The sequence below is a fragment of the Nerophis lumbriciformis genome, linkage group LG38 (assembly GCF_033978685.3).
Source record: "Nerophis lumbriciformis linkage group LG38, RoL_Nlum_v2.1, whole genome shotgun sequence".
NCBI classification, from domain to species: Eukaryota; Metazoa; Chordata; class Actinopteri; order Syngnathiformes; family Syngnathidae; genus Nerophis; species Nerophis lumbriciformis.
Genome location: NC_084585.2, coordinates 15984970 through 16011621, shown reverse-complemented (window position 1 = coordinate 16011621; position 26652 = coordinate 15984970). Strand labels below are relative to the sequence as shown.

Here is a 26652-nt window from a genome sequence, read left to right as displayed (position 1 = left end):
GTGAAGTGACAGATCGTCACACATACAATTGTAACTGTTATTTTTTAATACACATAATACAAATGATTTAAGCCTTTCGGATGTATTCATTACATTACATTACATACTCATTGAAAAAATTATATTTTGATAGGGACACTTCTCATCTGTGCTTAATACCTGATGGCATCCCTCACAATGAAGTACCTAGTATACTGTTTACTTGTCGAACTATCCTGTACAAAGCTGAAATCTACCCCAAACAACAATCTAGTTGTTGCCAAAAATGTATTCAAAGTAATATTTTGATATTGACACATCTCATATGTGCTTGGTATACTAGATGACCCCAAGGAGGCTAAAGGAGAATTTACAGAGAGTTGTAGCAAGCTACACTACAAACTCCACGGTTAAAGTACATATTAAATTAACACTTATTATTTCCACAAACCTCCATTTGAAAAGGTACACCCCGGACCCCCATAAGAGAAGATTCACAGGCTCAAACAGGGATTTTTATCACCCATTTTGATTTCAAGGAACCCCAGTTTGACATTCATTAAAAGATACAAAACCCTATTTAATGATCTTTTACATCCATGAGCCCAAATGTACAATATCAATGTTAATGTAACTGAAAGTGTACAAATAGAACCAAATGGACCCAAGAAGGGTCCGTTACTATTAACTATCTGCCATTTAGCTGGGGACACCCTACAACTCCCTCTCTGGGTCCCCACACCCCACTGTATGTATTTATGTTAGTTTGCCTTTTCTTTGGCTCACCCCTACATTTTCTCTGCCCACAGTAAAAACAAACAGCAGCTTGCTAGATCTTGACAAGCAAGTACAATGACTTGTGTGTTGTTTGGGAACAGTTGATAATGGTTATGCACAGTAAAACTTTTCATGAACTCAACTCACCTTATATGTCTTCTTAAATTTATGTTGGACATCTAAGATGCCGAGAGCATTCTGGATGTTGGTTTACTGAGTAAACAATTGAAAACAAAGGTTTTGGACGTCGTCTTCATTTCTAAAGGAAAAATCTGCACATCTGTTTCTTTTTTAAAGGGGAACATTGTCACCAGACCTATGTAAGCGTCAATATATACCTTGATGTTGCAGAAAAAAGACCATATATTTTTTTAACCAATTTCCGAACTCTAAATGGGTGAATTTTGGCGAATTAAACGCCTTTCTATTATTCGCTCTCGGAGCGATGACGTCACGTTGTGACATCGGGAAGCAATCCGCCATTTTCTCAAACACATTACAAACACCGAGTCAAATCAGCTCTGTTATTTTCCGTTTTTTCGACTGTTTTTTGTACCTTGGAGACATCATGCCTCGTCGGTGTGTTGTCGGAGGGTGTAAAAACACGAACAGGGACGGATTCAAGTTGTACCAGTGGCCCAAAGATGCGAAAGTGGCAAGAAATTGGACGTTTGTTCCGCACACTTTACCGACGAAAGCTATGCTACGACAGAGATGGCAAGAGTGTGTGGATATCCTGCGACACTCAAAGCAGATGCATTTCCAACTGGACTGGACGGATCAGCTTTCAGGAAAAGAGAGCGGATGAGGGTATGTCTACAGAATATATTAATTGATGAAAACTGGGCTGTCTGCACTCTCAAAGTGCATGTTGTTGCCAAATGTATTTCATATGCTGTAAAACTAGTTCATAGTTGTTAGTTTCCTTTAATGCCAAACAAACACATACCAATCGTTGGTTAGAAGGCGATCGCCGAATTCGTCCTCGCTTTCTCCCGTGTCGCTGGCTGTCGTGTCGTTTTCGTCGGTTTCGCTTGCATACGGTTCAAACCGATATGGCTCAATAGCTTCAGTTTCTTCTTCAATTTCGTTTTCGCTACCTGCCTCCACACTACAACCATCCGTTTCAATACATGTGTAATCTGTTGAATCGCTTAAGCCGCTGAAATCCGAGTCTGAATCCGAGCTAATGTCGCTATAGCTTGCTGTTCTATGCGCCATGTTTGTTTGTATTGGCATCACTATGTGACGTCACAGGAAAATGGACGGGTGTATATAACGATGGTTAAAAGCAGGCACTTTGAAGCTTTTTTTAGGGATATTGCGTGATGGGTAAAATTTTGAAAAAAACTTCGAAAAATAAAATAAGCCACTGGGAACTGATTTTTAATGGTTTTAACCCTTCTGAAATTGTGATAATGTTCCCCTTTAAGTCGTCAGTTTGAAGCCTCCCTGTTTCTGTTATGATTTTGCTTCCTGGTTTTGATGGCCCACCCTGTACTATATGATGCCATCAGCAGGCAAGCCATCAATCGTGACATCTACACAACTGTAAGTTAAAGCGGTGTGTATTTGCTGCTTCAGGTGTTCTGTTGAAATGAGCTGTTTTCTCGAAAAGAGTCATCAGTTGTTATTCCTGTTTAAACGGTGATGAAAACTAATATGTAGGCTACCATTATTTGCGTCGATGTGATCTTCCCCCCGCTGTAATTGTCTATATGCTTGTTGGTCAGAGAACCCAATGAAATAAATATGATTAAAAAGAACATGTGAACTGTTGACTCCCTGTTAGTTGGTACACAAGAACCCAACTTGAAAAAAACATTACCATAGAGTAGTGTTGTCCCGATACCAATATTTTGGTACCGGTATCAAAATGTATTTCGATACTTTTCGGTACTTTTTGATACTTTTCTAAATAAATAAGGTGACCACATAAAATTGCATTATTGGCTTTATTTTAACGACACATCTTGGGGTACATTAAACATCCATCCATCCATCCATCCATCCATCCATCCATCCATCTTCTTCCGCATATCCGAGGTCGGGTCGCGGGGGCAGCAGCTTAAGCAGGGAAACCCAGACTTCCCTCTCCCCAGGCACTTCGTCCAGCTTCTCCCGGGGGATCCCGAGGCGTTCCCAGGCCAGCCGGGAGAGATAGTCTTCCCAGCGTGTCCTGGGTCTTCCCCGTGGCCTCCTACCGGTCGGACGTGCCCGAAACACCTTCCTAGGGAGGCGTTCGGGTGGCATCCTGACCAGATGCCCGAACCACCTCATCTGGCTCCTCTCGATGTGGAGGAGCAGCGGCTTTACTTTGAGCTCCCCCCGAATGACAGAGCTTCTCACCCTATCTCTAAGGGAGAGCCCCGCCACTCGGCGGAGGAAACTCATTTCGGCCGCTTGTACCCGTGATCTTGTCCTTTCGGTTATGACCCAAAGCTCATGACCATAGGTGAGGATGGGAACGTAGATCGACCGGTAAATCGAGAGCTTTGCCTTCCGGCTCAGCTCCTTCTTCACCACAACGGATCGATACAGCGTCCGCATTACTGAAGACGCCGCACCGATCCGCCTGTCGATCTCACGATCCACTCTTCCCCCACTTGTGAACAAGACTCCGAGGTACTTGAACTCCTCCACTTGGGGCAAGATCTCCTCCCCAACCCGGAGATGGCACTCCACCCTTTTCCGGGAGAGAACCATGGACTCGGACTTGGAGGTGCTGATTCCCATCCCAGTCGCTTCACACTCGGCTGCGAACCGATCCAGTGAGAGCTGAAGATCTTGGCCGGAGGAAGCCATCAGGACCACATCATCTGCAAATAGCAGTGACCTAATCCTGCAGCCACCAAACCAGATCCCCTCAACGCCCTGACTGCGCCTAGAAATTCTGTCTATAAAGGTTATGAACAGAATCGGTGACAAAGGGCAGCCTTGGCGGAGTCCAACCCTCACTGGAAACGTGTCCGACTTACTGCCGGCAATGCGGACCAAGCTCTGACACTGATTATACAGGGAGCGAACTGCCACAATAAGACAGTCCGTTACCCCATACTCTCTGAGCACTCCCCACAGGACTTCCGGGGTACACGGTCGAATGCCTTCTCCAAGTCCACAAAGCACATGTAGACTGGTTGGGCAAACTCCCATGCACCCTCAAGGACCCTGCCGAGAGTATAGAGCTGGTCCACAGTTCCACGACCAGGACGAAAACCACACTGTTCCTCCTGAATCCGAGGTTCGACTATCCGGCGTAGCCTCCTCTCCAGTACACCTGAATAGACCTTACCGGGAAGGCTGAGGAGTGTGATCCCACGATAGTTGGAACACACCCTCCGGTTCCCCTTCTTAAAGAGAGGAACCACCACCCCGGTCTGCCAATCCAGAGGTACCTCCCCCGATGTCCACGCGATGTTGCAGAGTCTTGTCAACCAAGACAGCCCCACAACATCCAGAGCCTTAAGGAACTCCGGGCGGATCTCATCCACCCCCGGGGCCTTGCCACCGAGGAGTTTTTTAACTACCTCGGCAACCTCAGCCCCAGAAATAGGAGAGCCCACCACAGATTCCCCAGGCCCTGCTTCCTTATAGGAAGACGTGCTGGTAGGATTGAGGAGGTCTTCGAAGTATTCCCTCCATCGAGCCACAACATCCGCAGTCGAGGTCAGCAGAGCACCATCCCCACCATACACGGTGTTGACACTGCACTGCTTCCCCTTCCCGAGGCGGCAGATGGTGGTCCAGAATTGCTTCGAAGCTGTCCGGAAGTCTTTTTCCATGGCCTCCCCGAACTCCTCCCATGTCCGAGTTTTTGCCTTCGCGACCGCTGAAGCCGCACACCGCTTGGCCTGTCGGTACCTGTCTGCTGCCTCAGGAGTCCCATTAGCCAAAATAACCCAATAGGACTCCTTCTTCAGCCTGACGGCATCCCTCACCGCCGGCGTCCACCAACGGGTTCTAGGATTACCGCCACGAAAGGCACCAACTACCTTGCGGCCACAGCTCCAATCGGCCGCCTCGACAATAGAGGTACGGAACATTGTCCACTCGGACTCAATGTCCAGCACCTCCCTCGTGACATGTTCAAAGTTCTTCCGGAGGTGGGAATTGAAACTCTCTCTGACAGGAGACTCTGCCAGGCGTTCCCAGCAAACCCTCACAATGCGTTTGGGCCTGCCAGGTCTGTCCGGCATCCTCCCCCACCATCGCAGCCAACTCACCACCAGGTGGTGATCGGTAGAAAGCTCCGCCCCTCTCTTCACCCGAGTGTCCAAAACATGAGGCCGCAAATCCGATGACACAACTACAAAGTCGATCATGGAACTGCGGCCTAGGGTGTCCTGGTGCTAAGTGCACATATGGACACCCTTATGTTTGAACATGGTGCTTGTTATCGACAATCTGTGACAAGCACAAAAGTCCAATAACAGAACACCACTCGGGTTCAGATCCGGGCGGCCATTCCTCCCAATCACACCTCTCCAGGTTTCACTGTCGCTGCCAACATGAGCGTTGAAGTCCCCCAGTAGAATGAGGGAATCACCCGGGGGAGCACTCTCCAGTACTCCCTCGAGTGAATCCAAAAAGGGTGGGTACTCTGAGCTGCTGTTTGGCACGTAAACGCAAACAACAGTCAGGACCCGTCCCCCCACCCGGAGGCGAAGGGAAGCTACCCTCTCGTCCACCGGATTGAACTCCAACGTGCAGGCTTTGAGCCGAGGGGCAACAAGAATTGCCACCCCACAGCCCGTCGCCTCTCACTGCCGGCAACGCCAGAGTGGAAGAGAGTCCAGCCCCTCTCAAGAGAAGTGGTTCCAGAGCCCTTGCTGTGCGTCGAAGTGAGTCCGACTATATCTAGCCGGAACTTCTCCACCTCACGCACTAGCTCAGGCTCCTTCCCCCCCAGCGAAGTGACGTTCCACGTCCCAAGAGCCAGCTTATGTAGCCGAGGATCGGACCGCCAAGTGCCCTGCCCTCGGCTACCGCCCAGCTCACACTGCACCCGACCTCTATGGCCCCTGCTATGGGTGGTGAGCCCATTGGAGGGGGGACCCACGTTGCCTCTTCGGGCTGTGCCCGGCCGGGCCCCATGGGGACAGGCCCGGCCACCAGGCGCTCGCCATCGTGCCCCACCTCCGGGCCTGGCTCCAGAGGGGGGCCCCGGTGACCCGCGTCCGGGCGAGGGAAATCTGGGTCCTTGGTTTGTGTTCTTCATCGAGGTCTTCGAGTTGCTCTTTGTCTGATCCCTCACCTAGGACCAGTTTGCCTTGGGAGACCCTACCATGGGGCATAGAAACCCCCGGACAACATAGCTCCTAGGATCATTGGGACACGCAAACTCCTCTACCACGGTAAGGTGGCAGCTCAGAGAGGAGGTACATTAAACATATGTTTCTTATTGCAAGTTTGTCCTTAAATAAAATAGTGAACATACTATAAAACGTGTCTTTAATTATTAAGTAAACAAACAAAGGCTCCTAATTTAGCTGCTGACATATGCAGTAACATATTGTGTCATTTATCATTCTATTATTTTGTCAACATTATGAGGGACAAGCGGAAGAAAATGAATTATTCATCTACTTGTTCATTTACTGTTAATAAATTGTGTTCACTTCTTTTTATTTGGAATACGCTGATGTAGGGTTGTATGGTATACCGGTGTTAGTATAGTACCGCGATACTAATGAATCATATTCTGTACTATACCGCCTCTAAAAAGTACCGGTCCCGCACCCCCCCGCCACCCCGTTGTCGTCCCACCGTGTCATTGCTGGTTTACGAGCAGAGGAGCATGTTCAGCGGCACACAATCACTGAGTACTTACAAGCAGACACAGTGTGTGGACAGAAAAGTGAGAACGGATGCATTTTGGCTTAAAAACTAAAGATAAATGTGAAGTTATAACACTGAAACGCCCTCAGGAAGAGGTGCTTTAAGACATGGCTAGCTAGCCAGCTGCTAACGTCCATCCACAGTCGGCAGTGTTTTAGCTACTTCTAAATCACTAATCCTCGCCTCCATGGCGACAAATAAAGTAAGTTTCTTACAAGTATCATCCCTGCAGGACGAGGAATAGCTAAACATGTTTCACTACACACCGTAGCTCACCGGCATCAACAAAATGTAAACAAACGTCCACTATCAAGTACAGGCACGTATCTAGTCGATACTACTATGATTACGTCAATATTTTTTGGCATCACAACTGTAATATTCTTAGGTAATACGATCTCCGAGCGGTCCCTGAAGTATACACGAATATGATTGGCCCAAGGAATGAGGTACTTCCTGTTTAAGCGTTGCCGGACATGTGATGTGTTATTCCCACGAGTCGTGAATAAAAGTACAGTTAGCAGCACGTCTTGTGTTGGCTCAACTTATTTCCACAACACGGAACAAGACATGGTGTCAGAATTAAAGGAAAGAAGAACTTTGCAACAAGATGGACGTCGCCGGAGTTCCTTCACCTCGTATGGATTGGGATGCGAGCAACCTGCCCGAAGCATGGCGGAAGTTTAAGCTCCACGTAGAGTTGATGTTTTCTGGTCCTTTTAAGAAAAAAGGAGAGGACGAAAAGTGCAGCTATCTTCTCATTTGGATTGGCGAAAGAGGACGGGACATATATAACACATGGACACTTACAGATGACGAACGTAAGGTACTGATTACGTACTATGAGCGCTATGAAGCATACGTCATGCCGAAGTCAAACATAATATTTGCTCGTTATAAATTTCACGAAAAAGTCCAAGGAGCTAACGAGCCATTTGAACAGTTTTTGACGGATTTGAGACTGCTTGTGAAGGACTGCAATTATGCAAACAAGGAGGAGATGGTGAGAGACCGTGTCGTGTTTGGTGTCCACTCACCTAAAGTAAGAGAAAAGCTACTGAGTGTCGGTTCCGATTTGACGTTGGATAAAGCTATAGATATAGTCAGGTCTCATGACATGGCACAAGCACAGCTCAAAACTATAGCTAGCGGCTACAGCGGCCTGCACGAGCAGACTGTCCATGCTATCAGTCGCCATTATCCAAGGAAGACAGCTTGGAAAACGCGCCACGACAAGGCAACAGAGCACACCTACAGACCTGATGGGGACAGAGAGCGTCATAAAAGTTGTGGCTACTGCGGAAACAAGCCTCATGGAGCAAAAGACAGCTGTCCAGCCAAAGGTAAACAGTGCAAGATATGCAGCAAATGGAACCATTTCGCAAAAGTATGCCGCTCAAAGCAGAGTACAGGAGTGCACACTGTAAGTGAAATTGACTCACTCAGCAAGACAGACAATGAAGAATTATTTATTGATGCAGTTACACAAGGCAGCGGTAACAAAAGAGAAACTGAACAGGCATATGCAGATGTGTTGGTTGGACCAAGTAAAACTACTGTCACCTTCAAGCTAGACACCGGAGCTTCAGCTATTGTCATTCCCACTAATGTTTCCAAAGGCTTGGGATACAGGACACACTACACCCAACAACACGCCCTCTCTATGGCTATGGGGGTGAGAAGTTATCCGTCAGAGGAAAATGCAACATTAAATGCCAGTACAAAAGCATCCATCTGACATTAAAGGTCCACATCGTTGACACACAAGCTCCTCCTGTGTTAGGATTAAAAGCCTGTTTGGATTTTGGACTCATTAAACTTATGCTGTCCGTGCACAGCACACCTGAGACATCGGTTATGCCTGAGTTTGCTGATGTGTTCACAGGAATAGGACTGTTTCCTGGAGAGTGTACAATTCACATTAAACCCGAAGCAGTACCTGTTGTTCACCCACCTAAGCGCGTCCCTCTGGCCCTTCGGGACCGCCTCAAAGAGGAATTACAAAACATGGAAAAACAAGACATCATTGTAAAAGTCACTGAACCAACCGAATGGGTTAATTCAATGGTAGCAGCAGAAAAACCACGCACAGGAAAACTAAGAGTATGTCTGGATCCAAGGGATCTAAATAAAGTCATCAAACGCCCGCACTACCCCTTACCTACCCTTGAGGACACCACATCCAAATTGGCAGGAGCCTGTTTCTTCAGTGTAATGGATGCAAGGTCAGGCTACTGGGCCATCAAGCTTTCAGATGAGTCCTCAAAGCTGACAACCTTCAACACTGTTTTCGGACGATACAGATTCCTCCGCTTACCCTTTGGACTGATTTCGGCTCAAGATGAGTTTCAGCGTAAAGTTGACGAGACTTATGAGGGTTTGCAGGGTGTCACAGCAATAGTCGATGATATCCTCATCTATGGCAAGACTAAAGAAGAACATGATACCAACCTCCGTGCAATGTTGCAGCGCTCCAGGGAGCGAGGAGTTAAGCTCAACCCAGATAAGAGTACAATCTGTGCTACTGAAGTCAGCTACTTTGGGCACCGAATCACCAAGGATGGAATCAAGCCTGATCCAGCCAAGATTGCAGCTGTGAAGGACATGGAGCCACCAAGAGACAAAGGTGAGCTGGAAACAATCCTTGGCATGATTAACTACTTGTCCAAATTTGCCCCTGGACTGTCTGATGTCAATGCACCCATGCGTCACCTATTAAAAGATTTGAGTGAATTCAGATGGGATGCACAGCAGGAGGAAGCATTCGGAAAGATTAAAGAGCTCCTCACTCAGGAACCAGGTCCAGTGTTAAGGTATTTTGACCCGAGCAAGGAACTCAGACTCCAAGTTGACGCATCAAAATATGGATTAGGGGCAGTACTATTACAAGAAGGAAAGCCCATAGGCTATGCATCTAAGTCACTAACTGATTGTGAAGTCAATTATGCACAAATTGAGAAGGAGTTATTTGCTATTCTGTTTGGGTGCAAGCGTTTCCACCAGTACATATATGGTCGCCACATCACCGTGGAAAGTGACCATAAGCCACTTGAATCCATTTTGCAAAAACCACTTGCAGCAGCGCCTCCAAGGTTACAAAGAATGATGCTACAGCTACAGAGGTATAACTTCACCATCACTCACAGACCAGGCAAAGACATTCCTGTCGCAGACACGCTCTCCAGAAAGTCACTGCCTGACCAGGACACCAGCCTCAGTGAAGGTATGGACATGCAGGTGCACACCGTTTATAGCAACCTACCTGTCAGTGACACCAGACTTGAAGACATCAAGGTGGAGACTGGAAAGGATGCTCAACTCATCTTGCTGAAAAAGATAATTAAGTCAGGATGGCCCGAGGAGAGGAAACGATGCCCTCAGAACATAGCGGAGTATTGGAACTACCGGGACGAGCTCTCGCAGATGAATAACATCCTGTTCAAGGGGGAAAAAATCATCATACCCAACTCACTGCGCACAGAGATGTTATCCCGTATCCATGCAGGTCACATGGGTATGGAAAAGTGTAAACAAAGAGCACGTGACATCATCTTCTGACCTGGGATGAACAAACAGATTGAGGAGTTAGTTGGTAAATGCCACATCTGCAATGAACATAAACCATCAAACACTAAAGAGCCAATGATAAGTCACAAGATCCCAGACAGGCCATGGCAAACAGTGGCTACTGACCTGTTCACTTGGAACAATGATGATTATTTAGTCACAGTAGACTATTACAGCAGATACTTTGAGCTAAACAGATTAAACAGCACCACAGCTGCTGCTGTTATACATAAACTAAAATCTTCTTTTGCAAGACACGGGATACCAGAGACTGTTATATCAGACAATGGTCCACAGTACAGATGTAGAGAGTTTGATGTTTTTGCCAACACATGGGGGTTCACACATATTACCTCCAGCCCATGCTATCCTCAAAGTAATGGGTTAGCCGAGAAGTCGGTTCACATTGCAAAGTCCCTTATGGAAAAGGCCAAAGCTGACCAGAAAGACCCTTATCTGAGTCTGCTTGAATATCGCAATACCCCAGTGGACAACTTCAAATCACCAGTTCAGCTGCTCATGAGTCGTCGCACACGCTCAATCCTGCCTAACACCCATCAGCAGCTGCAACCCAAAACTATCAGCCACAAGGATGTTCACATCATGAGAACCAACAAACAACACCAGCAGAAGAAATACTATGACAGATCAGCTAAGCAAATGTCACCTTTGCACGAAGGACAATACATCCGTTTTCAGGAGAAAGGCTACTGGAAACCAGCAGTTGTCATTCGTTCAGCTGATACCGAAAGATCATACCACATACGTGCATCAGGAGGACAAGAATATAGGCGAAATAGACGACATCTCTTGGACACAAGAGAGACACTGACCACTCAGACTGAAGAAAACACAAAATATGACACACAACATGCACCGCACACTGACACACCACACACCTCAAAGATAACAGAAGAAACAGCCCCACAGCCTGTGCGGTATCAGACAAGGTCTGGACGTGAGGTTAAGCCCAGAGTTGTTATGGACTTATAAAAATTATGCTTAATGGTGTTCAGATACGTACAATTCAATAACATTGTGATTGTGTTTCTATTTACAACAGTATGACATTCGAGCAAGTTAAGTGATAATTGAAATCTGTTGTTGAATTCTTACTTTATGACAGTCGTACATGTGCTACTTGAATTTCAATACGTTTCAGTAATGGTTATTGCACAGAGTGTGTTTTCTTAAATGTTGTGTTCCATATTTTTCTAAAAGAAGGGGGATGTAATATTCTTAGGTAATACGATCTCCGAGCGGTCCCTGAAGTATACACGAATATGATTGGCCCAAGGAATGAGGTACTTCCTGTTTAAGCGTTGCCGAACATGTGATGTGTTATTCCCACGAGTCGTGAATAAAAGTACAGTTAGCAGCACGTCGTGTATTGGCTCAACTTATTTCCACAACACGGAACAAGACAACAACATCTTCTTTCATTTAAAAAAAATTCATATTATGTTTATAAACTCAGGAAATATGTCCCTGGACACATGAGGACTTTGAATATGACCAATGATCCTGTAACTACATGGTATCGGTGGGATACCAAAATGTGTGGTATCATTCAAAACTAATGTAAAGTATCAAACAACAGAAGAATAAGTGATTATTACATTTTAACAGAAGTGTAGATAGAACATTTTAAAAGAGAAAGTAAGCAGATATTAACAGTAAATGAACAAGTAGATTAATAATTCATTTTCTATCACTTGTCCTTAATAATGTTGACAAAATAATAGAATGATAAATGACACAATATGTTACTGCAAATGTCAGCAGACTAAATTAGGAGCCTTTGTTTGTTTACTTACTACTAAAAGACAAGTTGTCTTGTATGTTCACTATTTTATTTAAGGACAAACTTGCAATAAGAAACATATGTTTAATGTACCCTAAGATTTTTTGTTAAAATAAAGCCAATAATGCAATTTTTTTGTGTCCCTTTATGTAGAAAAGTACCGAAAAGTATCAAAATAGTTTTGGTACCGGTACCGGTACCAAAATATTGGTATCGGGACAACACTACACTCATGTTGTATGTGTTTTATGTTGCACGATTGCGCCAAATAAAATTCCTGGTTTGTGAACCCGTTCTCAAACAATGGCAATAAAAACTCTTCTGATTCTGATTCTGATTCTGATGTATTCTTCTAAATTCAACAATGAAACTTGAACTTTTGGTTTCAAAGTTATTTTATTCAAGTACACAACTTTTGACCCTGATTTAACTCCATATGGATTTAATTGTGCTTTACAAGTAAGAGTGCAATTGGATATTTAGAAGAATAAATACAAATGCGCTGTTAGTCAGGTTAGCTTGTGTGTGTTTACAGATGGTGAAATTGGTTTATGGCGTCTCCACCAATGTTCCCTCTAATTTTTCATGTGTCTGAGCAAACGCTCAAACTCCCTGAGCATTCCTTGGACGACATGTGAGCAACATCAGACATGCACGCTGTCGCCACCCCAGCGTCACACCTGTCCCAAAGCTGACATCATAACAAGTTCAATGTTTTATTAATCAAATAACAGCAGTTATTTCCATTATACTATTTTCTAATCTAAATGATGAATTAATCTAAATGGAAATTAAAAAAAAAGTTTTCAGGAGCTGTATGTTGTATGTCTTGGGGGTTGCTGTAAAATAATTTAAGACATGCACCCCTTCAGAGATCACAATTTGTTCCCCTAGAAATATTCACATTTAGCGCAATGAGATGTGGGCTGTAGCACAAACATGGGATATAGTGGATAACGTTGTGTCTGTAAAATATATCATTACATACTTTTTATCAGCATTTATCTAATCTGGTAACTGCATTTCATGATTACTATGCTTAAAATAACATTCTTAATTCAAAACCCAAAACCTGTGAAGTTTGCACGTTGTGTAAATGGTAAATAAAAACAGAATACAATGATTTGCAAATCTTTTTCAACCTATATTCAATTGAATAGATTGCAAAAACAATATACTTAATGTTCGAACTGGAAAACTTTGTGTTTTTTTGCAAATATGAGCTTGTTTGGAATTTGATGCCTGCAACATGTTTAAAAAAAAGTGGCAAAAAAGACTGAGTTGAGGAATGCTCATCAAACACTTATTTGGAACATCCCACAGGTGAACAGGCTAATTGAAAACAGGTGGGTGCCATGATTGGGTATAAAAGCAGCTTCCATGAAATGCTCAGTCATTCACAAACAAGGATGGGGCGAGGATCACCGCTTTGTGAACAAATGCGTGAGTAAATTGTCCAACAGTTATTGTCAGTTGTATCAGAAAACAAAGACTAAAACGAACTACAACCTATGCTAGCAATGGTTATACTGGTAAAAATAAGTAGATCATGCTTAGCAGCCTAATGTACGCCCAAAACTAAAGAGGAGACATATTACCAAGGTATGCCTATTGGCAATGTTCCCTATAATTTTTCATGTGTGTGAGAAAACACACAAACACCCTGAGCATTCAGTGGAATACAGACGTGCACACTGTGGTCATACCAGCAGCACATTTGTTTCAAACCTGACATAACAATTTAAATGTCTTATTATTATAATCAAGTGACAGTAGTCTTTTTCAAGAGATTATTTTCTAATATATGTGATTTGGCCCACTTAGATATTGTTTTTTTTTTAAATCAGCTATGCACTATAGTATTTTATGCCTGGGTGGGGGTCCTGCTTTGGAAAGATTGTGTACCCCTTTCAGAGATCACATTTGGTTCCCCTTAAAACATTCACATGTTGCATGAGATGAAGTGTTTATTGACTTTCTGTCTGTAAAATAAATATTTTTATTAGCAATTCTGTAGTGCTGTAACATCATTTCATGATTAATATTCAAAAAATAACATTCTTAACAAATGACAGTAGAATAAGCAAACTGATTGAGGAGTCATAGTAAAACGACCTGAAATTTACACTTTACGTGTAGTGTTGGAGTTGTCCAACTTTTTGTGTGGCCATAAACGCTCCAGTGGCTACTTGCCATAGTGTATGTGTTGGTGCAGGTGAGAGAGAGAGAGAGAGCAAGCGGCTGCTGTTGATATAACAGATGACAAAGAGTTGCTTTTGGCTTGGTTTGTATGGTAGACAACGACCAGTTTTGCTAGATAAAAGTATTTTACACATTGTTTTGGTGTGGTTATGGCCGACAAACAATTTCGCTAAATAAAGGGACCGATGTAATTCCTGTCCTCTTTTAAGGGTCTCCACAGACATTACAATAATTTAAGTGTTGACCATACTTGCCAACCCTCCCGGATTTTCCGGGAGACTCCCGAAATTCAGCGCCTCTCCCGAAAACCTCCCGGGACAAATTTTCTCCCGAAAATCTCCCGAAATTCAGGCAGACCTGGAGGCCACGCCCCCTCCAGCTCCATGCGGACCTGGAGGGTCTGCATGGAGCAATGTTGTTGTAATATATTGAGTTGGAGGCAATAACCAGGCGAGATAATGAAGTACGTCTCTTTACTGTAGACTTCAGAACAGACTCACACACTTGACGTCAGGTGCGCAACACCACGTAAATCGTTGGCCAACCAAAAAGTAACCCCAGTACGCTATAGCCAACATTCACCAAGAGATGGCAACAGACAAACATAGATCACTCTATTACATTCCTCCCCTTTTAGAAATGTAGAAGTTACTTAAAAGAAATAAACAACCCAACCAAAAAAATGCAGCAGCTCAATTAAAAAACTGTACTTAAGCCACATTCTTTTTTTTTTTTTTAGTACTGAACTCTTAACCCTCATTTGTAAACAACAACATGCTTATTATACAAACAGTATTTGTACATCTTTAACACAGACTTTTATACTGTCTTCAGAGATTCCATTTTTTTGGTGGTACTCGAAACCTTTCTGGGTACCTGCGGATCACTGGTGGGGTTTTTGTTGTGGGTGATCTGGGTTCTGATGATGGCAACTCAGCAGCCCTTGAATCTGGTTCAATGATGAGACTAGTTTGTGTCTGACTCACTGATGGTCCCGATGATGGAACTGAAACAGCACTGTCCTGTTGTACTGATGGCACATTTTCTGCAACTGGTGGAGACTAGATAACTGGCAGTCTCTCCATGTTTTCTCACCATGGTAACATGTGATCCACATGCACTGTGCGCTGTCTCTGTCCCTCTTGATAGATAGATTGATGTATATATATATATAAGTATTTCTTATATATATATATATATATATATATATATATGTATATATGTATATATATAAGAAAATACTTCACTTTCAGTGAATTCTAGCTATATATATATATATATATATATTTATTTTATTATATATTTATATATATATATATATATATATATATATATATATATATATATATGAAATACTTGACTTGGTGAATTCTAGCTGTAAATATACTCCTCCCCTCTTAGCCTCGCCCCCAACCACGCCCCCGCCCCACTCCGACCACGCCCCCCCACTCCCCACCCCCACCTCCCGAAATCGGAGGTCTCAAGATTGGCAAGTATGGTGTTGACAAACATTGTTTTATCTATTGTGGCCGCCTTTCGTCACCTGTTACTCACAGTTGCATTGCAATATCATACAAAACAAATGATTTGTTTATTTTGTTTAGAGTGGGATTTGATTTTGTGCGCGGCATAGAATTGCTGTGCGCAGAGGACTCGTGAGCAGTGCGCAATTGCGCAGGTGCGCACCTTAGAGGGAACGTTGGTCTCCACACTACTAGCAAGACCAAGTATTGTGTGTGTGCTACTTCCTGTGTGTGCTACTTACCTCTCTACTCTGGCTGCACAAGGACAGAAGATAAAAACAAACAATTAAATATTAAATGTGAACTTATGTATTGTGGGAGACACTTACTTGGGACCTTACTTTTTTAAACTGTCAATTACAGGGTATTAACAATAAACAACCATTCACACCAATTTCCACACCATTTAATGTCACCAACAGGTGTAAAAGCATACATATTTGGATGAAATATATCTTTATTATTACTGTAGACCAGGGGTCCCCAAACTACGGCCCGTGGGCCGGATCCCGCCCCCCAGCATCCAAAATCCGGCTCACAGTCCCAAGTTAAAAAAAAAGTTTTACATATATATATATATATTTTTTAAATCTTTCCTTTCTAATCCATTTTCTACCGCTTGTTACTCTTGGTGTCTCCTAGCCGCTCAGGCAAATCATATTGTGTAAAAATGAATTTTCCCATCGAGAACATGACAATGTTAAATGTTGATGAACATCAATGTTAACTGATTTTAAATGACAAAACGGATTATAAAGATAATGTATATATGTATATATATATATATTTGCCTGGCCCCCGGCCAAATTTTTTTAACCCAATGCGGCCCCCGAGTCAACAAGTTTGGGGACCCCTGCTGTAGACTGTGACGGGGCTCTAGTCAACATCAGGCTAAAAGTCATGTTTTATTTTTGTGCCAAGACCACAGTGCAAAAACCCTGATGCAAAAACAGACACAAAGAATAAAAACTGCAATTATTCTCTGTTACTTGAAGTAGAACAATGTAAGTTAACAAAGCTTAAGGATGTGACCCAAACTGTCTTGCAAAGTCAATTACCAGTTAGACTTGAGCTAGTCAGTCCCTTGTAATCCTTTACTTAAACTAATCGAATCAAATTGAATTAGCTTAATTACAAAGTTTAAATTAGTCGCTTTTAAGATCACCTCAAGGAGGTATAAAACATAGACGACGACGAAAGCCACAGGTGTGGGGTTGGCTTCTGGACACGACTCGCGACTACACGCTCCCCAAGTTTGGATTGACTGAAGCTCCCGTAAACCAAGTGAACGAAGATGGCTTGGGACGGAGGATTTGAGCCTAATGGCACAGAAGGCAAAAACTTCTACATCCCCATGTCCAACAGGACCGGGATTGTTAGAAGTCCATTTGAATACCCACAATACTACATGGTGGATCCCATGATATACAAGCTTCTGGCATTTTACATGTTCTTCCTGATCTGCACGGGAACCCCCATCAACGGTCTGACACTGTTGGTGACGGCTCAGAACAAGAAGCTCCGGCAACCTCTCAACTACATCCTGGTCAACTTGGCTGTGGCTGGTCTCATCATGTGTGCTTTCGGCTTCACCATTACCATCACGTCTGCTGTCAATGGCTACTTCATAATGGGAGCCACCTTCTGTGCCATTGAGGGATTCATGGCCACACTGGGAGGTAAGATCCCCTTCATTAACGCACCTTTGGAATGACAAGATGAGCGATTCGTAACCAAACTGTCCTGTAGGTGAAGTTGCTCTGTGGTCTCTGGTGGTGCTGGCTGTCGAGAGATACATCGTCGTCTGTAAACCTATGGGAAGCTTCAAGTTCAGTGGTACACACGCCGGAGCTGGAGTCTTTTTCACTTGGGTCATGGCTTTAGCATGTGCTGCACCCCCACTCTTTGGTTGGTCCAGGTAATCCAATTGTTTGCTATTGTGTTAATCCTGAAAAGGGGCAGAGAGAAACTAGAGCCCCTCCTGTCTGAGACAGACAACCAGTCATTAGATTAGAGAAAAAAGAAGCTTCATACTCAGTATGTTTATATGCACTAAAGAAAACCAAATTATTCCATGAACTGACTTAAAAAACAGCTCTCTAAAATACATATAAACACTTTGGTTTAATCGTGTTTGACTTTAAAAAAAATCTGATTAACACCACTCGATTATGGGATTGCAAAATAGTTCTGTCTGACATGCAGCCAGCTACTGTATGCGCTAGTGTCTGTGGAGAACCAACACGCCGCTCTTTACTACAATATTCACAGGCAAATAAAACCATCCCCAAAGACTAACCTTTTTCAGAACACAGTTTAACGCACAATCTAACAGTTCTCTTAGATTGACTCTGACCAGGAGAAAGTAGGCATTGACAATCAGAAATTAGGGGATGAGGCGGGTTTGCCAAAAGTGTGGAACGCTGCACGCACAGAGAAACAGGGAAACACAGCGCGAGCGCGAACATAGTCTGCGCATGCACAAACAGAGATTGATTTTTAATGCATGCAGAATTTGGTACTTTTATGTTTCATTAGTGATAAGTACAAAACAAAAACAGATCACATGAAAAGTAGTCTCTGCCTCAAATGTATTCAAACCATCCACAAGAAACATTGACAATCATTCTTTGTTTAGTGATCGAATAATTAAATGTCCATGTACAACATTTTAGATGTCGTTGACCTGTAAACCAGCCATAATTCACAGCATATTTATATTTAAATAGTCAAAGCCTTCCACCACAATGGCGATCTTTTTATGTCTGATGATCACCATAACTACAAGAACAAAAGCAGATGTTATTTAAACATATTAAAACATTAACATATAATAGTTGTGGAAAGGTGTAGTTATCGGTTAGATCCGAGAGCTTCTTCGAGTCGTGACAGCTACTATTTTATGTTATGTTATCCCATATAGCTAAACAAGCTGAGTTGACCACGATTACCCCCTAGCATACGAGAAACACACAGCATAGGGCCAACAGTCGAATTAGAAGTCGAGAATGTAGACGGGACTTCACATACATGTGTGAAAATGGAAAGAAAAAAAAAGAGAAATCAGACTAATTTACTGCATGCAAATGACTGTAATATCTCCTAAAGAAAAGTGGATGCAATCTTCAACAGGTATTTGCCCGAGGGCATGCAGTGCTCCTGCGGACCCGACTACTACACTCTGGCTCCAGGCTTTAACAACGAATCATACGTCATATACATGTTTATCGTCCACTTCTTCATTCCCGTCTTCCTTATATTCTTCACCTACGGCAGCCTTGTGCTGACAGTCAAAGCTGTAAGTTGTGCATTACATGTGATCAGCAGCATGATCTGCAACTCCATCATCTCCAACATCATTTCCTGTGCTTTGCCTCCAGGCTGCAGCCCAGCAGCAGGACTCAGCCTCCACTCAGAAAGCTGAGAAGGAAGTCACACGTATGTGCGTGCTGATGGTCTTTGGCTTCCTGGTAGCTTGGGTGCCATATGCTAGCTTTGCTGGATGGATCTTCATGAACAAGGGAGCTTACTTTTCTGCTATGACTGCTGCTCTCCCCGCCTTCTTTGCAAAGAGTTCTGCCCTGTATAACCCTGTCATCTATGTGCTGTTTAATAAACAGGTTGGTACACAGTCCCCCTTAGTGCACACTAAATGCTGCAACTTCAATGCTATAAGGAATCTCTGCTTTTGTTTCCAGTTCCGTAACTGCATGCTGAGCACCATCGGAATGGGCGGCATGGTGGAGGACGAGAGCTCAGTTTCCGCCAGCAAGACAGAAGTGTCCTCAGTGTCTTAAATATGATGACACCTCAAAGTCTATGGACATTTTCCTTACTGATTGCATCCAGATTTTTAAACCATCCCATGAAAAAAACATTGTGAACTTTTGCCAAATGGAATTATGGCTAATGAAAGGACTCTGGACTAAACACTCTAAGGAATATCAACTCAACTGTCAATATGTATAAACAAGACCAAAGTAGAAAAAGATACAAGAATGTCGCAGGTTGTGCAAGTCGTCTGTGTGTGTGTGTGTGTGTGTGTGTGTCAGTGTGTGTGAGTGTGAATGAACGTTTGGTGGCACTCAAAAAGCGCGTAAACAACACAATGTGCAATCATGTGTGGGGAAATTTTCATTTAATTATATCATGTGATATTGTTTTTATGTATTTATGAAAAATATATCCAAAAAAATATAGGAAAGAGTATAGACAATAAATGCATGCATGAAAATATGTGTCTGTTCCTTTGACTCAGATTATTTTTGAGCTACAGCTCAGCACAGCACAGAAACATATGTAAAGATACACTGCAGAGTTGTGTCAACAAAGACAGCTCCACAGCATTCAGGGCCTTGAGGTTCTCCGGGCGTACCTCAGCCACCCCGGGAGCACTGCCACCGAGGAGCTTTTTGATAACTTTGATAAGTCCCCAAGCATTGTTTCCTCGTCAGAAGACATGTCAGTGGGATTAAGGAGGTCTTTAAAATACCAGTAGAGTGGAAAAACAAGTTGACTTTACATGCTTAATGTGTTTCATTGTATCCATTAAACCATATCTAATTGTATTTACAATCCGCAAAGTATGTGAAAGTACTACTCAGTGGCCTAGTGGTTGGAGTGTCCAACCTACCTGAGATCAGTAGGTTGGGAGTTCAAACCCCGGCTGAGTCATACCAAAGACTATAAAAAATGGGACCCATTACTTCCCTGCTTGACACTCAGCATCAAGGGTTGGAATTGGGGGTTAAGTCACCAAAAATGATTCCCGGGCGCGGTCACCACTGCTGCACATTGCTCCCTTCACCTCCCAGGGGGTGATCAAGGGTGCAGGGTCAAATGCAGAGAATAATTTCGCCACACCTAGTGTGTGTGTGACAATCATTGGTACTTTAACTTTAACTTTAAACATCACCAGAATGCCACAAATTCAGTCAGCCATTTTGAATAGTCCGTGTGATCAGTATTTTTCGTAGATTGACGTCATTGGAGTAACGCTTCTGTACTCTGACCATAGTATCAGATCAGTCATACTGACATGCTGTCTATCATTCACGATCCCTATATAAGACATGAACACAAATGTTTTTCTTTTTGTATGCATTCTAAGTCGTAAATAAATAAATACATAAAAAGTCCGCTAACAATGAAGTCAATGAGGGCTCTCTATTCCGTCCACAAAACTCTCTAAATCAGTGTTTTTGAACCTTTTCTGAGCCGAGGCACATTTTTTTCATTTAAAAAATCCAGAAGCACATCACCAGCAGAAAACATAAAAAAATAAACTCAACAGCCAATATTGACAGTAAAAAGTTGTACTCGCAATTGTTGGACATTAATTCAAACCATAACCAACCATGCATTACTATAGCTCTTGTCTCAAAGTAGGTGTACTGTCACCACGTGTCACATCACACTGTGACTTATTTTGAGTTGTTTGGTGTTTTCCTGTGTGTTGTGTTTTAGTTCTTGTCTTGCGCTCCTATTTTGTTGTTGATTGTCATGTACAGATGTACTTTGTGGACGCCGTCTGCTCCACACGCTGTAAGTCTTTGCTGTCGTCCAGCATTCTGTTTTTGTTTACGTTGCAGCCAGTTCAGTTTTAGTTTCGTTTTGCATAGTAATCCCTAAACTTCAATGCCTTTTGTTTATTTTTGCTTTAAGCGTTAGATACCTTTTTACCTGCATGCTGGCTCCCGCTGTCATCTGCATATTGTGATCACGACAAACCATGTTCCTGACATCGACAATGCAATTAGCTACCTGCTGCCACCTACTGATATGGAAGAGTATTACACGGTTACTCTGCCAATTTCGAGACAGCACAGACACTCCACAACGGCACATTTGCAGATTATGATTACTGGTTTGCAAAAAATATTTTTAACCCAATTAGGTGAAATTATATAATCTCCCACGACACACCAGACAATATCTCACAGTGGTTAAAAAACACTGCTCTAAATAACCATCTAAAAATCGCCAAGATTACTCTATTTACATATCGTGACCTGAATATTAACCAAACATTAGCGATGTTGTTATACGTGCTAACAAAGAGAAACTATGTTTTAGCAGCTGATTGATAACACATCATCATCGACAGTCACTCGAAGCGAGTATGACGGTCCTCCTGGTAGGGGGTATCCCTTTATGGAGGATGCCTGTGCGTGACTTTGTTTAACGTGGGGAGACTGGTGCACAGACAGTCACCACACGATCCTTGACAGATTTGGGTCAGGGTCCAGTGGCATGGAGTCCAAGACGACTGGGGACCCTTTTCTGCTGCATCCTTCTTCCGCCATCCCAGCCGTTGTGACGCTCCATAGGTTTAGCAATCATCCTCCGCCTATTCCACCGTTGAGGTCTTGGGTTGTTATTTCCCCATAACTGGGCCCACATGGATGTGGGGGTGCCCTCTTCTGCCATCGCAGCCGTTGTGGTAGTTCTTACATCTACTATCTTCCGCCTGCTCCGCCGTTGAGGTCTTCACCGTATCCCTGGCTAGGGGGCAGTCAGGTACTAGGCCTTTGCCAAGGGCCACCTTGGGTAACAGTAGTAAAGGGGTTAACCTCCTAGTGACCCAAGACTCCATAGAGGAGCCTCCACTGCCGGATGCACTTTAACGTCATGCCCAGGACACATTGATAACACACAGGTAAGTAGCCCTCCGCTACTTTACTGTGAGCTGGCTGTGATGTCCTTCTGCTCCTGCATCATCGCGTCTCGTCTCTTTAGAGTTATTCCTGATTATAAATCATGCCTCTCATCTGGATATTAAGAGGATTTAGACATACATGTAGAAGTTGTTCATCTTTAACATTCAATTTAAACCTGGAGATGGAGACAAACACACACAACCGGAGACTTTTCCTTGTTAACCCTTCGTGAGCATCATGAATCATTTTTCATATAAACAGGAAGATATGGACATCCTATCAGTTGTCATCAAAGTAAGAGCAGGTATTATACAGTAATCTATCATTTATTTATCATTTTATTATGTTCGTATTTTGTGTTTCTTGTCTAACACTTAGCAATACTGCTACATGATGCTTACTGTTTCACTAAAGCTGGATCTGTTTAGCAAATCCTCTGAAATGTGTAGCTCATCATCCTTATATTCAGGATCAACAATATAAGGTTGTGGATCATAATTTTTCTCAAAGTAATCACAAAGTAGTCACAAAGTCTGCATAATTTGCATTAGTGTTGGTAAGGAAGGGATATGTGGTTCCTACCTCTACGTCACGCGGTTACGTGACTTGCTAGCTCATTATCTCTCAAAATGGCTCAGGAATCTCTGTGACATTGATATTATTTTAATCATATCTATTTACTCGCAAATGTTGTAAGTCAGATATATGTGATAATAAGTTCAGTATAAAGGCAACTTCTTTTTCCACTCTACTGGCACTTAGAAATATTCCTTCCAGCCAGTCCAGAACATCACAGGTCGAGGTCAGCAGGCAGCGCATCATATCTACCATACACAGTGAGACAACGGACGGTGGTCCCTAATCTCTCTTTGAAGCCTTTCAAAAGACATTTTCCATGGCTTCTCTGAACTCCTCCTAAGGCTGAATGTTGGCCTTGGTGAGCACCAAAGCTGCAAACCATGGCCTTTCAGTACCTGTCAACTTACTCTGAAGTCCCAATGGCCAAAAAAGCCCAATAGGACTCCCTTCTTCAGCTTGATGGCATCCATCAACACTGATGTCCCCCTGTGGCCAACAGCAGGCACCAACCACTTTATAGCCACAGCTCCAGTTGGCTGCCTTGACACAATGTCTGCTGCTTCCCTTGGAACATGGTTGAAGCGCTCACATAATTTAGAGTTTGAACATCTTCTGACAGTTCCCAGCAGACCCTCACAATGGTCGTAGTTTACCTAACTGGTAGTCCACAGTTCTTGTCCAACCGGAACAGGAGCCTGGTTTGCATTGTCCGCAGTAAGTTGAACCTGTCGACGGTGAACATTGAGGGTGTCCAGTTTGGGGGCCTTACAACATCGTCTTTGCTTTTACGGATGATGAGGTCCTATTGGCTTTACCAAACTGTGAGTTTCAGTGTTTACTGGTGTGGTTTGCAGCTGAGTGTGAAGCTTTTAGGATGAGACTCAGCATCTCCAAAACAGAGGTCATGGTTCTCAGCTGGAAAAGGGTGGACTACTGTTATGTTTCAGTAGGGAGTTGACGGCACAGAACCACAAGGGGACAATATTGCTCTATGATTTATTGTATATGTATAATATAATATAATATATATAATAATGGAACAATACTATACTAAACTAGAGCATGGTGTGTGACAAAACCCAAGGGGTGTATGGTGTGAGACTATGTGTATGAATGATTAGCTGTTGAGTGTTACCGTGTAGTGTTGAGAGAGAAAGCAGACAAGTCCTAAGGGGCAAGGCAGAAGAAGGTCCTTAACACAAGCAGGAGGTCCGTGGGGCTGGAGAGAGACAAGAGGTCCGTGTCCAAAGCAGGGGTTGAGGATCGAGGGAGGCAGCCGAGATCCAGGGGGAGTCTAAGGAAGCGAGACGCACAGTTCGAATCCAAGGCGACGGAAGGAAAACACTGCGGGCACAAGGGAGAGGACAGAGGACAAATCAAACACGGGGAACAAAACACGGAGAGCAAAAAGCTAGGTTGCATAGAGCTAACTATCGCTTACGGGACATCAACAGAAGATTACGGTCTTGCCCGGATAGCAGGTTGAGCAGGCCTCTTGAAGGCAGGACCTCTCATTAGCGCCAGGTGCGTAGATTGCCGGTGAATAATTTCAGCTGCCGCAGGGCGAACACGCGCCCGGCGCGCCCCTGGAAGTGATCGGCCGTGGGCGCAACCAGCAGAGTGCAAAGACGAGGGCCTAGCCGTGACAACTACACCCTATTGTAAGGGAGGTCTCATCCTAGATGGAGGAGTTCAAGAATCTCTCAGCTGAAATGGGCTGAAATGTGAGATGTTGAAGAGGGCTGAGCCAGAAGGCAAAGTACAAGGAAATGTTTTAAATGTAGATTAAAAATCATTATATGACCCCTTTTAATAATATAGGAGACAATACCCAGCTATACATTACCATTTTTCCAGATGGCACAAGATGAATTGATACTCTTTGAATATTAAATCATGGAGGACAGACTTTTTACAGATTCACCAGAACAAAACTGAATTTTAAGTCATTGGGCTTGAGGCCCTGAGAGAGAAACACATGTGTAAACTACTAGCATTGTCTTTGACTTTATCACTCCGAGGGGAAGATTTGGGTTTTTGGCTCTGAGCTTAGTTTTATTCCTGTCAAAGGGTGCGTCGTGTGAGACGACGGAGGTTGTAGTGACTTTAAAAATGCAGACAAACAAAGTCACCAGTGATTAGAGAATAATGTCCGGACAAACCAATGGTGTCGCAAGCTCAACTTAATTGCTGCTAATTACAAACAGAAAAGAGGTGAGGGGAAAAGTGCTCGAAGGCAGGCATAAAGCTGCTGCAAGAAAGGGGAAAACAGGTAGTGAAAAAACACGAAATAATAATATGGAAATGTCTATTTCCATATATTACAAGTAATAAGAAAACGTAAATGCCTGACTTACCTATCAAGGAGGAAATTAGCAAGTTTGGCATCAGATGAAAAAATATTTGTGCGCCTTCAATTTCTGATACAAATCCTTGTTTTGTTCCTGACTTTGTCGTGAATAAGTTGAGAATCATAACGACGCCTTTTAGATATGCTATGTCTAGTAACTTTACCAGTGGCAGTACCTCGACGAAGGTGGCGGTGCGTAATTGGCAACCTGGATGTGACACACTTACTGACTTTTTAATTGGTCAAACGGTGGAGGGCGGGGCATCGAAATTAAAACAATAACAAGATTTTGGGGCTGTAAATCTAATTTTGAAATGAGCATATCCCGGCTGAACTACTGTTATGAGTTATAGAGGTATTCGAAAAGAATATGATTTATTAATGCCTTTTGACATATCAGGGCCATTTAATGATGACTTGACATGCAATTACATATGACACCTTTAAATACAATCTCAAATATGCTTTTACACACATTTTACACATAAAATAATCACGGCAAAGACATTATGACTAATATTCAATTAGCCTGGCTTAGGTGTGACAATTTGATCTGAATTTGATCGGCTGCCTCTCACAATCTGATTGGATACTTTGTGTCAGTGAAGATAGGAACACAAACCTGTAGAGATACACTACTTACTTAGAACAGCTAGAGGGTCAAGAAAGTTCCGCTGGATAATTGATTTTACATCTCTTGGATGAGTTATACCCACTTTTAAGCAGGGGTCTTTAAATGCAGGCAACATGGAGGGAAATGCATCATCTTTCATTTACATGTACCACACACTCTACTCTACTGATATAAATATGGTGGAACATCATCAAAACATTAATTCAATGGAAATCCAATTAGCTGCATGGATGGGCACGATAATAGTTCCTAATGTGCTCTCATATAAAAATGTTTTTTTTTTTATAATCAACACATATCTAGTAAAGGTCTCCGGTTCGCCGTGAGTGACTGCTCGCTGACTGCTCGCTGTTGCAAAAAAGCTAAGTATCGTTCTATCTGTGTGCTTTTAATTGTTTTGCAGCTTTCTTTACTACTTCCCAAACATATTTAGTAGTCCTATTTAACTTGCAAATCACCCGATCTCTGTCTCACCACCCCTCCCTCAGCTAGCTATCTGCTAAGCTAACAAAGCTAGCGCGGAGAAAGGCGGTGCCGGTCGGAAGGAATCTACTCCCCACACATCGCAACCACTTCCCGGAAGACAGCAGGAACTTCACTCGGTGACAGAAAATACTGTGAGTATGGCTTCCTGCGCTTCGTGCACCTTACTCATGGATAGGCTGGCTCTGCTAGAGGGCCGTGTTCGCCAGTTAGAGCAGAGTAATCTCGTAGCTTTAGATGTTGCGGACACATCTGCT

At 43.3% G+C, this 26652-nt stretch overlaps 1 protein-coding gene and 1 long non-coding RNA gene across 2 annotated transcripts in view; one reads left to right on the top strand and one right to left on the bottom strand.

The window, feature by feature from the left end:
* Positions 1 to 5816: 5816 nt before the first annotated feature.
* LOC133578300 (uncharacterized) overlaps positions 5817 to 26652 on the bottom strand; it is a 341666-nt gene continuing 320830 nt past the window's right edge. The window contains exon 4 of the long non-coding RNA XR_012049391.1: positions 5817 to 5980. This is a non-coding gene — a long non-coding RNA (uncharacterized lncRNA). The remainder of the gene's footprint in view (positions 5981 to 26652) is intronic.
* LOC133578343 (green-sensitive opsin-like) lies at positions 16884 to 19924 on the top strand. Its single transcript, XM_061932703.1, has 5 exons — positions 16884 to 17369; positions 17440 to 17608; positions 18823 to 18988; positions 19071 to 19310; positions 19389 to 19924. Exons 1-5 carry the CDS (start codon positions 16985 to 16987, stop codon positions 19485 to 19487), a joined length of 1059 nt encoding a protein of 352 aa, XP_061788687.1. The 5' UTR covers positions 16884 to 16984; the 3' UTR covers positions 19488 to 19924.